The following is a 13160-nucleotide window of genomic DNA, read 5'->3' as shown; positions in this document are numbered from 1 at the left end:
ACCACTTCCCAACTGGAGCCAGCCCTGGCACACAGCAGGCACAGCCCTCATGCAAGCAGAAGGGAACAGCCATGCCTGGGGCCCCCAGGCTCGGGCACGGGGAACTGGCCAGAGAAAGGAGCAGAATCATTTCTCATAACACCCAAATCCTCAAGTCGCCCTTGAACTGCCCAAGCCAACCCTCAGCCCAGCTCCTCCCAGCAGCAACCACTGCTTGAACCAAATGAGAAAACAACTGAGGTGGCAAATAGGACATAAAACTATAAATCATTGTCTATTCCCCCCCTTCCACCCTCCCAAGGGAAGACAGAAGGATAAGGAAGAGACTTGAGGGCTGGAAACTGAAACAGGAATGAATTTACTGCAACGTGGGTAAGGAAATAACACATGGGGAAAGAACAGATCTATACACTTCTGTACTAATATGGACAAAACTGATCTTGCTGATGGCAGGAACGGGTGGGTGAGGGTCCCTTGCAGCAAGGCCACTTCAGGAGAGGGGTCCACAGCTCCTCACAGCACCTGGTGGAGTTGGATTCCAGAGAGCACCTGGTGAACTGAAGAATCCCCAGGCAGCAGCAGCAGCAGAAAGGAAGGAGGCAGAGGAAGGAAAGGGCCTGAGCTTCTGGTTCTCCTGCTTTTGTAGAGTATGGCAGGAACAGGGGGAATATTGACCCATCCCTGTTCCGACCCTCCTGGGTCTTTCAGGGAGTTAAGGACCCTCTCTCTAGTTCCTCTTACAGGTGCTCAACACCAGGCCAGAATCACTCAAACCTAAACACCCCTGACCCAGGTGCCATTGCCTGCTCAGGACCGACCTTCCAGCCCATGAATCCTGCAGACAGAGGCAGGTGACAGCAAGCCCAGCCCTGAAGGCAGGCTGTGGCCACCAGCAGGAAACACTCCCAGGTGCAACAGGCTGACAAAACAGGACTCACAGCCCTGTGGGCAGAGATGGTGGCCAGCAGCTGGGACAGGCTGGTGGCCCTTGGTTCAAGGAAGCACATCCCTCAGCTGCATCCAGGTGGTTTCCAGGGGACGTTGCTGTCAACATGGAGTGACCTGGAGACACTGTCTGTCCTACAGACCCTCACAGCCCCCCAGGAAGAGCTGGGGGGTTGTGCTCTCTGGGGTTCATCTCACCACCCGCACATGATGCTCATGCTCAGGGCTTGTCTGCACAGGGCAAACAGGGACTCCTGCCCTTGCTGACAATGTGTCCCTGTGGGAGGGACAAGCAATCTCTGTCAGCTGTGGTGAGAGGCCAGTGCTGGGGAGGGTGGTTGTTCTGGCTGCTGAGTGACAATGGCCCTGGGGCAGCTTTCCTGGGCTGCCCAGTGAAGACAGAGCAGAGCCTGCCCTGCTGGTTGCTCCTGCCTGTCCCAGGAGCCTGGCTGGGCCAGGAACACGCCGCTGTGCCCCCACCCTGCACACTCACACACTGGAGCTGTTCCCTGCTGCTTTCCTCTCGGGGACTCTGCCCAGCCCAGCTCTTCCCCAGCTCTCCCAGCTCCACCTCTCCCTGCAGCCCAGTCTGGGCAGGCCCTGCAGAATGAAAGGAGGAAATGGAGCTCAGGGGCAGGGACTCTCCATCTGGCAGGCTCAGCAGATCAGCAGCTCAGGAAGTGACAGCCCCAGGGCCAGCCCTGCTCCCTCCCTCCAACCTCCCATCTCTCTCCTCCAGGCTCCTCCTGGCCTCCCCAGAGCTCAGAGTGAGTCCAGAGGAGGCCACAGAGATGATCCGAGGGCTGGAGCAGCTCTGCTCTGGAGACAGTCTGAGAGAGCTGAGGTTGATCAACCTGGAGAAGAGAAGGCTCCAGAGAGACCTTAGAGCACCTGCCAGGGGGCTCCAGGAAGGCTGGAGAGGGACTTTATTTCAGGGCCATGCAGTGACAGGATGAGAAGGGAAGAGTTTCAAACTGAAAAGAGAGATTGGGATTACACTTGAGGAAGAAATTCTTTCCTGTGAGGGTGGTGAGACACTGGTGCAGGTTTCCCAGAGAAGCTGTTGCTGCCCCAACCCTGGAAGTGTTCCAGGGCAAGTGGGATGGATCTTGGAGAAACCTGATCTAGTGGGAGGTGTTGCTGTCCATGCAGGACAATAGAACTAGATGACCTTCAAGGTCCCTTCCACCCCAGCCCACTCTATGACTCTGTGCAATGCAGGTCAGTGGCAGTGTCTCTCTGGCTGGCATGCTCAGGAGATCCTGGTGCCAGGCAGCCTGCAACCCTGGGAAAGTGGGAAGGGAACAGCTTGGATATGCCCAGGTGCTGGTGCTCCCTGGCAGTGCTGTTGTGCAGCCCTTACCCTGCCCCTCTGCACAGAGGCTCTGAGAAGGTCTCCAAGGAAGGATCTCTGAGTGGCTGGAAGGTCTGGATTCTGTTTAAACACACAGAGAGCACGGCTCCTAATTTACACAGTCTCTGGGTCAGACACAAGCTGGACAGACACAGAATTAGAAAGGGCACAAGTACTGACATTCCTTTCTGGACAACATTAGAAAATGAAACACAGAGCAACAAAAACTCTGTGAAGTTGATAATCAAACCCCAGAAAAACTAGCAAAGATGGGCAGGACATACAATGAGATACATCAGCAGTGATTTGCACAAGAAGACAACCAGGTGAGCACTTCTGAGAATCCTCCAGTCACCAGTTTCTGCACAGCATCCTGGAGCTGCTGGTTCCTCATGCTGTAGATGAGGGGGTTCAGTGCTGGAGGCACCACTGAGTACAGAACTGCCACCACCAGGTCCAGGGATGGGGAGGAGATGGAGGGGGGCTTCAGGTAGGCAAACATGGCAGTGCTGATGAACAGGGAGACCACAGCCAGGTGAGGGAGGCAGGTGGAAAAGGCTTTGTGCCTTCCCTGCTGAGAGGGGATCCTCAGCACAGCCCTGAAGATCTGCACATAGGACACCACCATGAAGACAAAACAGCCAAAAGCTAAAAAGAGACTAAGCACAAGAAGCCCAAGTTCCCTGAGGTAGGAGTGTGAGCAGGAGAGCTTGAGGATCTGGGGGATTTCACAGAAGAACTGTCCCAGGGCATTGCCCTGGCAGAGGGGCAGTGAAAATGTACTGGCTGTGTGCAGCAGAGAATAAAGAAACCCAGAGGCCCAGGCAGCTGCTGCCATGTGGACACAAGCTCTGCTGCCCAGGAGGGTCCCGTAGTGCAGGGGTCTGCAGATGGCCACGTAGCGGTCATAGCACATGATGGTGAGAAGGGACCACTCTGCTGAGAGGAAGAAAAAAAAGAACAAGAGCTGTGCAGCACATGCAGAGTAGGAGATGGCCCTGGTGTCCCAGAGGGAATTGGCCATGGCTTTGGGGAGGGTGGTGGAGATGCAGCCCAGGTCGAGGAGGGAGAGGTTGAGCAGGAAGAAGTACATGGGGGTGTGGAGGTGGTGGTCCCAGGCGATGGTGGTGATGATGAGGCCGTTGCCCAGGAGGGCAGCCAGGTAGATGCCCAGGAAGAGCCAGAAGTGCAGGAGCTGCAGCTCCCGCCTGTCTGCGAATGCCAGGAGGAGGAACTGGCTGATGGAGCTGCTGTTGGACATCCCAGCCCTTTCCTCAGGAGGTGCTGCCAGAGGAGGAAAGCACACTCACAAGTCAGGACAGCCCTGAGCAAATCTCTTCCCATTCCCTCCCTTCACAACCCAACCCCCTGAAAACAGACATTGTCTCCTTGTTTACAGAACATTCCTCCATCTCCCTGGCTGGAGCTCTGGTCATGTGGGTCAAGTGTGCTGTGAGGAGCTGAGCTCCCAAGGAGCTCTCCCTGCTCCACAGCAGGGGGGAGCTGGGAAAAGTATGTCAGCTTCAAAAATACCCTCTTTTCCTCATCTGTGATCCACTTGTGCATATTCCTGTAGGAGAACCTCCACGAAACTCCTACAGCTGTGGTGCCACCAGCAGAGCTGGCTGGTCCCAAGCCCTCCACCCCAGCATGTCCAGAGAAGCTCAGCTGGGCTGGGCCCAGCGGTTTTGCTGCCCTGGCCACAGCTGCCTGAGAGCTCCTGCAGAATCGGTGTCTGAGCTGCACCTTAGACACCCTTGTCCTTAGGGAGCCTGAGGGGAAGGGCAAGGACAGCACAGGCAGCAGGGCCAGATGGAGAAATGCCCCGATGCTCCCAGAGAGGGAGGACAGGCACCCTGAGGTGGCACTTGGACGCTTCTCCTCCGCAGGGATCAAGCTGCTAAGCAGGTGACTCAGGCTGAGATCCCAGTGCCTTGGAGCCAGGAGCTCTGCTGTGGAGCAGAGGAGACCAAGGGCTTGCTGCGGGGAAGGGACCTGACTGCAGCTGCTCCTGCTGGAAGCTGTCCCCACCTCTCCTCCCTGGCCCTGCTCACAGCCCCATCCCACCCAGCCTGTGCTCAGCTCTGCCCTGCAGAGCCCTCCTGGCAGCAGGACCCTGCCCAGGGGCAGCTCTGTGCTGGCCACTCCTGAAGAGGAGACCAGATCAGCCCTGGGGAGAGCACAGAGCTGAGGGCAGTGCTTCCTGCAGGCAGAGGAAAGGCTGAAGGCACTTTCTCAGGGGCCTTGACAAACCTGCTCCTCTCTCCCTGCAAAGCTGCAGGAGTCTGGGTCTCCTGTCCAAGCCAGCAGCTCCAGGACTGGTTCCTCCCCCCCGCACAGAGGGGCATGCAAAGAGACACTCACCATGCCCAGGGCTGTGAAGATGTCTCCTTCAGCAGCTCTCAGCCCTCCTGCCCCTCCTGCCTGCCTTTATCCTCTCTCCCTGCCTGGCTCCTCTCCCCTGCTGCCTGCAGGCAGTGCCCTCAGCCCCTGCTGGGGCTCCTCTCCACAAGGCAGGCTCAGCTGCACACTCCCAACTTTCTGCAGCATTAATGGGTCCCAGGGAGGACCATTACCAGGAAAGGCTGCACAGGGGCTGCTTAGAGCAGGAACCTGGAAGCACTCATGGCAGGCAGGGAAAGGCCATGGCAAGGTGGCTCTGATGAGCAGTGAAGCTGAAGAAACCTCTCCAGAAGCCAGAGTCAGGTGCAAACTCCAGAGTTTCTGGCAGTGTGAAGGGGTCCCACTGAGGGACATCCCTGACAAAGCTGCCTGGGCTCTGGTGAGAGCAGGAACCTGGAGGCCCTGCTGACAGGCAGGCAAAGGCAAGGACAAGATGGCTCTGAGCTGGAGTCAGCCTGGCTGGGGGAGATGATTCCAAGGTGCAAGCCCTGACCCAGAGGCCCTGGGAGAAGAGATCCTGCCCCTCACACGTTGCTCAGGGCTCTGCCCGGGCACTGGGATGTGGGGATGTGCAGTGCCTGGAGCAGGACTAGGAGACACTCTTTCTCAGGCTCACAGGCTGTGATGAGGAGCCCATGGAGTCCTGCTGCTCTCATGAGAAGGTGTCTCCTCGTAGGCAGCAGCTGCAGAGAGAAGCTCCACAGCCCAGGAGATCAAGACCTGGGCTGGGGGCTCTCAGCCATGGCTGTGCCCCCAGCTGTCCCCACCACAGGCTGTCCTACAGTGTCTGACTCCTGCAGCTCTTTCCCTGCAGGCTGTGGACATCCCCCTGCTTCCCAAACTGGCCACCCATGGTGATGTCATGGCCATACATCCCATTTAAGGCTCTACTGCCCCATTGTGATGTCATGGCCATACATCCCATTTAAGGCTCTACTGCCCCATTGTGATGTCATGTCCAAACATTCTGTATGAGGCCATATGAAGAACTGAGGTCTGAGCAACCAAAGTGGCTCATCTTCATGGAGGGTCAAGTCCTTTCTCATGAGGTGCAGTTCCTTTAGAGAGAAAGGTTGGACAAGGTCATCACTGTCATCTGCTTGAGAAGGGCCTGCTCCTCCATCTGCTTGAGAAGAATCTTCTCCATCACTCTCTTCCTGGTCCTGTGGAAGCTGTGGAGATTTCAGACAGGGATAAGCTCTGGGACCAGTTGTCTTTGCCTTTCCCTTGATGACAGGATGAACCTTTACTCACTGGATGGAGGGCGAGTGGCCTTGGTCTTTGCAGCAGCAGCAGTGGTGGCAGCAGCCTTGCCTGGGGGGAGTGGCAGTGAGGGGAACAACATCTTGCTCTACCATCCACAGAACATTCTAAACATTCAGCAGAAGCATCCCTACTGAAACCTGCCATTCAGATCCAGAGCTGGGAGATTCAGCCCGAGACAAAACGCAGAGGTAAAGCTGACCCTGCCATTACCAACATGGACCTTTCTGTTCACATCAAAGCCCTTACTACACACTGCCACCCTATAGATCAGTATCAAAACCCCTGTGAGCACTAAGTATCTTCTCACAGGAGAGATGATGGCTTTGGCTACAGTCTTATAAATAAAAAACAATCACATACATAAACCAATCACATCTACATAAAAGAATCAGCAGAGCAGCTCCACAGAGCAGGATGATCCCAGCTGCACACCACATGTACAACTGCATCTTGGGAAAAAGCTGCAGCAGAAACTTTGCAGGAAGTGTCTGTTCAGTTTTCAACCCGTCAGTAGATTCAGCAGAAGTGCAGCCCATTGCTACCTGAGGGATTCCTGCCATCAGAGCTGGAATCTTCAACATTCACCAATGACTTTAGAGCCTGGGCTAAAGATTCAGCCCCACGTTGGGCACCAATAATTGCTGTCACGGTTTGACTCAGGATGGGAATGGAAATGGCCTTTGTCTAGACAGTCTGCACCTGGAAGGACAGCTTTAGAAAGGGCCATTGTCTCATGACCACCAGGCAAAATTTTGTGTTGAGGCTCTGGACTTGATTTCTTCCTTGTCCCTTCTTGGGGTAGCCAGGAGGTGTTGCACAGTTTTCCTACAGTTGGTGTTGCTCATCCTCCCACCCACTGCCCCCAAGAAGAGTCCTGACCCACAAGTGAGGGGTAGGATCTGCCTTCCTATTGCCTGGGGCTCAGAGTTTGGCCTCACTGCTTCATAGAATAAATAAAGACACTAAGAATTCTTAGCTTCAGAGCCACCTGCACAGGGACTTTGCCTCCCTGCAATCACAGCCTCCAATTACCTGCTCTAACGAGTCCCTGGGGAGGCTTTGTCAGCAATAGCCCTCAGTGGGGCCAATCACTGCTTCAAGGTACTTTCAGTTTTGCTTCTGGCTTCTTGAAACCAACCATTCATTCATTCATTCATTCATCCATCTCAGCACCTGGGGCTCATGGACTCAGCACCAAATACACTGTGGGGCTCATTAAAATACAACAACCCTAACGAGCTGTGGCTTTTCCTGTCATGATCTTCAGGTCCTCAAGACTTGAACAGCTAATTGGAGTCTTTTCATCATGTAGTTAAGGAGGAATCTTTCATCATGTGCCTAATGAAAATGGCTTGGTTTTCCTTATTTGAAAGGCTCTCTTTTGTGGCTTCTCAGCTTAGAGCAGAGATAAAGGCAACTCAATACAAGATGAGAAATGAAAAACTAACAGTGAGATAAAGCCAAATAAATCATTTGTCAGACTTGTTTTAAAATTCATGTTAAACAAATGCAAGTAAAATATAAGAATATTGTTGCTGCTTCACCTCAGTTTCAGAGCTGTATTTTCCTTCATAACAGCTTGAAAAATATTTGAAACATTCTACTTTTTAAGTGATATCTGTATTGTAGATGTTTTTTGATGTTATACTTCATTCTGCTGTATTTCATGATGTTGTATTTTTATCTTAGATGTTGTATAATTGCATTTGCTTAGCATACATTTTAAAACTCTTTTGTTATTAAATGTCTTGAAACAGTATTTAAAAAAAATTAACACTATTAAAAATGACACCCTGGACCACTATCACTTGGGGAATGCTACTATCACCTCTTCTCTCGACTGAAAATAATCCAAAATACCCGTTGAAATAACCTCCCAGTTTTATGAGGTACTGTCTGAAATCTTCCTCCTGAACTACATGATGAAAATGCTCCCAAGGAGCTGTAAGGGTCTTGAAGACCTGAAGAGACAGGGAGACAAAAGGCTCGTTAGGGCTCTCTGCACTTTAATGACTCCCAGGGTGTGTTTGGTGCTGAGTCCATGATCCTCAGGTGCTGAGGGAAGACTGAACAAAGTGCTCAGGAAGCCAGAAGCAAAACTGAAAGTGCCTTGAAGCAGTGATTGGCCCCACTGAGGGCTATTGCTGACAAAGCCTCCCCAGGGACTCCTTACAGCAGGTAATTGGAGGCCACTGTCAAAGTAATTAAAAAAACAGTAAAAGACAAAAAAAAAAGCTTGTTAGTGCTTTGTAATACTTGCTTGTTAGGATGAGGATGATCTAGCTCGTTAGGGCTAATGACATGAACCTCAGATACTGAGAGAAGCCTGAACAAAAGGAAGGACCCTGAAGCACTCAGGGGTCCCCCTGAGCCTGACAAAGCCTCCCCAGGGCCTCGCTAGAGCAGATCATGGGAGGCCATGAGTGCAGGGAGGCAAAGGCCCTGGGCAGGTGCCTGTCCTGCTGAGAAACCCTTTGCTTTGTTGGATGGAGCAGAAAGGCCAAGCCCTGAGCCCAGGCCCTGGGAAGGCAGATCCTGTCCCTCTCACAGGGCTCAGGGCTCTTCCTGGGGGCAGTGGGGAATGAGTGGAGGCTGACAGTGGAATATCATGGCCTGAATGAGGTGACACCACCGCTCAGTGCTGCTGTGCAGGACATGCTAGAACTTCAGTATGAGCTGCAGTCAAAAGCAGCCAGGCGGTGTGTTATCGGTGAATCATGAAATCAATTTGCTGATCAAATGTGAATGTATATGGTTGAATGTTAAAATGCAATGTTTATTAAAATGCTGGAAGTTATGTTTGTTATATGTTGGAAATTATGTTAAATGCTGGTTTAAATGTTAGAAGTTATATTCATGTTTGTAAAGCATTGAATGTTGTGGTTATGTGAGAGTTAATGTTGGAAGCTATACCCTGTCATGTATCAAACCTTAAGTTATATAACATTTTGAGTGACTGCGCATGTCCTGAGGAACGGCTATCACCATGCAGAAGATGGAATTTTCCAAGAAGGGGCAGAGCTTTGCAACGGCGGGAAAAAGAACGCAGAGTATGGAATTTTCCAAGGAGAGGCGGAGCCTTGCACTGGCGGGAAAAAGAACTCTATAAGAAAGGACCCCGTGAGGACCTGAGTGCGCGTCTTGGTGGAGCGGTGACTCCCGGCGTGCCCAGCGCTGTTTGCTCACTTACCTCAAATAAATTAATTAATTCTAAAATTTTTCTGGCTGGTTATTGCCGATTACAATTTGGTGCCGTGACTCGGATACAGGCACTTTAGCCGGAGTTCCTACCTACGGGGGGGCGCCCCCGTCTTCGGACGGTCCCGAGGTTTGGAACAACCGCGCTAAAGTCCTGTATTCCGAACCCTGAGATAAGTGAGCAAAGAACTAAAATAGATACTGCAGTTCCCCATAATTTTTGTGCACGAAGATCCGGACGAAGACTCAGGGAAGAGTACATGCTGGTAAGTGGAATCCGTTCGGTCGGGGAATACGGGTTCCCGAAGTGCGAGTGAGTGAGACGCCCTATCAGGGCGAAGCGAGTGCGGACCCTCCAGTAGTGCGGTTCTCATTGCCCGCGAGGGCGTGAGCCACGAACGAGGGGCAGCGGCTGGTGTGTGAGAGAAGGCACTTTGGAAGATCAGTCCCAGGAGAGACTGATAGCTGCCCTATAGGAGGATTAGAATATATAGCCCGGTGCCCTATAGGAAGATCAGTCCTAGGAAGATCAGACTGATAGGTTTCAGAGGATGGGACAGAAGATAACTAGATCTGGTTTCAGTTCCAAGGGAGGGTTGCCAGCTATCCCTCCAGATAGTCCCTTAGGAATAATGCTAAAACACTGGGGAGATTGGCCCTCTAGAAAAGGAAAAAGCAGAGAGAAAATGGTACATTTTTGTATGACAGTGTGGGGTGGAAAGGAGATTAGAAAAGATAATTTGTATTGGCCAGTATTCGGATCATTTGAAGACTGGATATGCCAGGCTTTAAATGTCTATGTTAACAGTAAGGAACCACATAACCTGGAAGAAAGTGAATATGCTAGCTTATGGATTAAATCAGATATTAGAACTTACTTGTATACCTTGCGGGGGGGAGAAGGTTCAAAGAAAAAGAATAAGAGATTGGAGGAACCACTATTAATGTCACCACCTCCCTACATTTCTCCCCCTCCTCCTCCTTCTGTGCCAGTCCCCAGTTGTCCTGCCCTAACAGTTTCAGAATCCACCCCCTCTCTCTCACAGGAGCAGGACTTCTCACCCTCATTATCTCCCATTCTCAATCATAGTGGAGAAAATAGGAGGGTTACTAGGAGCCAAACAAGGGAGCAGGGAAAATCAGAAAATCATCTCTTTCCCTTGAGGGAAATCGCAATGGGAGGTCCGCAGCCAGGAGTAGGATTTGTATCGGTACCCCTGAACTCAGGGGATGTGAGGGAATTTAAAAAGGAAATGGGAAATTTATTAGAAGACCCTCTGGGAGTGTCTGAAAGAGTAGATCAATTCCTTGGCCCTAATATATATACTTGGGATGAAATGCATGCAATTTTGAGAATATTGTTTACTGCTGAGGAGAGGGAGATGATTAGAAGGGCAGGAATGAGAAACTGGGATCAAAGACATCAGCAGGGACCTGGTGCAGATAATAAATGGCCTTTACAGCGGCCCGATTGGGACAATCAAAATCCAGCACATAGGACTAATATGGAAGATTTGAGAGATATGATTATACAAGGAATCAGGGAATCAGTCCCGAGAGGACAGAATATTAATAAAGCATTTAGCGAACATCAAAGGAAGGATGAAACTCCCACAGAGTGGTTGGAGAGGTTAAGAAAAAGCTTGCAGCTTTATTCAGGACTAGATCCTGATACACCTGTGGGACAAGCCCTACTAAAAACTCAATTTGTTGCCAAGTCCTGGATAGACATTAGAAAGAAACTGGAAAAGATTGAGGATTGGCAAGAAAAGGGCTTAGATGAGTTATTGAGAGAGGCTCAGAAAGTGTATGTGAGGCGAGAGGAAGAGAGTCAAAGGAGACAAGCAAAAATATTAGTAGCAGCAGTAAGAGAGGGGCATAAAGAAGGAAGAGAACAAGAAAGGCGAGAGAATCCACTGGGAGTGGGAAAAAGATATCAGAAGCCTCAATATGGGTCTGAGATGTTAAAGAATGTGGAATGCTTCTACTGCCACAAGAGGGGACATCTAAGAAGGAGCTGTAGAAAACGCTTGCAGGATGAGCGAGTGTTTAAAGAGGATTAGTGGGGTCAGGGGCTCTATTTGCTGGGGACCTCGCGAAGTACAGAGCCCTTGATAAAATTGAAATTGGGTCCCCAGCAACAGGAATTTGAGTTCTTAGTGGACTCTGGAGCAGAAAAATCAACAGTACAACAAATACCCCAGGGATGTTATTCATCCCCAGAAACTGCACAAGTTATTGGAGCTAAAGGAGAACCCTTTAAAGTACACATCATAAAAGAAGTAGAGATAGAGACACCTACAAAATTTGCAGTAGGGACTTTTTTGCTAGTCCCTGAGGCAGAATATAATTTATTAGGAAGGGATTTAATGATAGAGTTAGGAATTAATTTGGAAATTAGGGAACAGCAGTTACAGGTAAAACTTTGCATTCTTACTGTTGAAGATGAAGCAAAAATAAATCCTGAAGTATGGTATACCCCTGATTCTGTAGGAAAAATAGATATGAAGCCTCTTGAGGTCTCAATAAGAGATCCTGAGAGCCCAATAAGAGTAAAACAATATCCCATCTCTCATGAAGGGAAAAAAGGGTTACAGCCTGTAATTAGGCGATTACTGACACAAGGCATACTAGAGCCGTGCATGTCCCCACATAATACCCCAATTCTGCCAGTAAAGAAATCAGATGGCTCATATCGGCTAGTGCAGGATCTAAGGGAAGTGAACAGAAGAACAGTTACTAGATTCCCAGTTGTGGCAAATCCATACACTCTGTTAAATAAGCTCTCTCCTGATTATAAATGGTATAGTGTAATAGATTTGAAAGATGCCTTTTGGGCTTGCCCATTAAAAGAAAATTGCAGAGACTATTTTGCCTTTGAGTGGGAGGATCCAGAAACAAACCGAAAACAGCAGTTAAGGTGGACTGTCTTACCTCAGGGATTCACTGAGTCCCCTAATTTGTTTGGGCAGGCTTTAGAACAGCTACTGGAGTCATTTGAATTAGGGAAAAATGTAGTACTAATACAATATGTAGATGATCTGTTAATAGCAGGAGAAAATCAGGAAGAAGTCAGGCAAGAGAGTATTAGACTACTCAACTTTTTAAGCTTAAAGGGTTTGAAGGTGTCAAAATCAAAATTACAATTCACTGAAGAGGAGGTAAAATACTTAGGACACTGGCTAAGCCAGGGATGCAAAAGACTAGACCCTGAACGGGTTAATGGCATATTGTCCCTCCAAGTTCCCCAAACAAAAAGGCAGGTGAGACAGCTCCTGGGATTATTAGGATACTGCCGACAATGGATTGAGAATTATAGCAGTAAAGTAAAATTTTTATATGAAAAATTGACTATAGATGGGCTATTAAAATGGAATAGTGAGGATAATAAACATTTAGAAGAATTAAAAATGGATTTAGCAAATGCTCCTGTACTAAGTTTACCAGACATCCGGAAACCATTTTACCTTTTTGTAAACACAGAGAATGGCACAGCTTATGGAGTATTAACACAAGAATGGGCAGGACAGAAGAAACCTGTGGGGTATTATTCAAAATTATTAGACCCTGTGAGTCGAGGATGGCCCACCTGTTTACAGGCAATAGTAGCCACAGCCCTATTAGTGGAAGAGGCTGGGAAGGTAACCTTTGGGGGAGAATTAAAGGTGTATACCCCTCATAATATCAGGAGCATCTTACAACAAAAGGCAGATAAGTGGCTAACTGACAGCCGATTATTGAAATATGAAGGAATATTAATTCATTCACCTAAATTAGAATTGGAAACAACAAATTTACAGAATCCAGCACAGTTCTTGTATGGAGAACCAGCTCAGGAGTTAGTACATAATTGTATTCAAGTGATAGAATCCCAGACCAAAGTTAGAGAGGACTTAGAGGAGGAAGAAATACAAGAAGGAGAGAAGTTATATATAGATGGCTCATCCCGAGTAGTAAATGGGCAACGTAAATCAGGATATGCCATAATAGATGG

At 49.6% G+C, this 13160-nt stretch overlaps 1 protein-coding gene across 1 annotated transcript; it reads right to left on the bottom strand.

Moving 5' to 3' along the window:
* Positions 1–2594: 2594 nt before the first annotated feature.
* On the bottom strand, positions 2595–3560 carry LOC127396226 (olfactory receptor 14J1-like). Its single transcript, XM_051643846.1, has one exon. It carries the CDS (start codon positions 3558–3560, stop codon positions 2595–2597), a length of 966 nt encoding a protein of 321 aa, XP_051499806.1.
* Between the last annotated feature and the right edge of the window lie 9600 nt (positions 3561–13160).

Source organism: Apus apus, unplaced genomic scaffold, assembly GCF_020740795.1.
Source record: "Apus apus isolate bApuApu2 unplaced genomic scaffold, bApuApu2.pri.cur manual_scaffold_34_ctg1, whole genome shotgun sequence".
Taxonomy (NCBI): Eukaryota; Metazoa; Chordata; class Aves; order Apodiformes; family Apodidae; genus Apus; species Apus apus.
This window is presented reverse-complemented; position numbering and strand designations above follow the sequence as displayed.

Excerpts from the sequence above, each read along its gene's own strand:
- LOC127396226 (XM_051643846.1), bottom strand. The coding sequence starts at position 3,560 with ATGTCCAACAGCAGCTCCATCAGCCAGTTCCTCCTCCTGGCATTCGCA.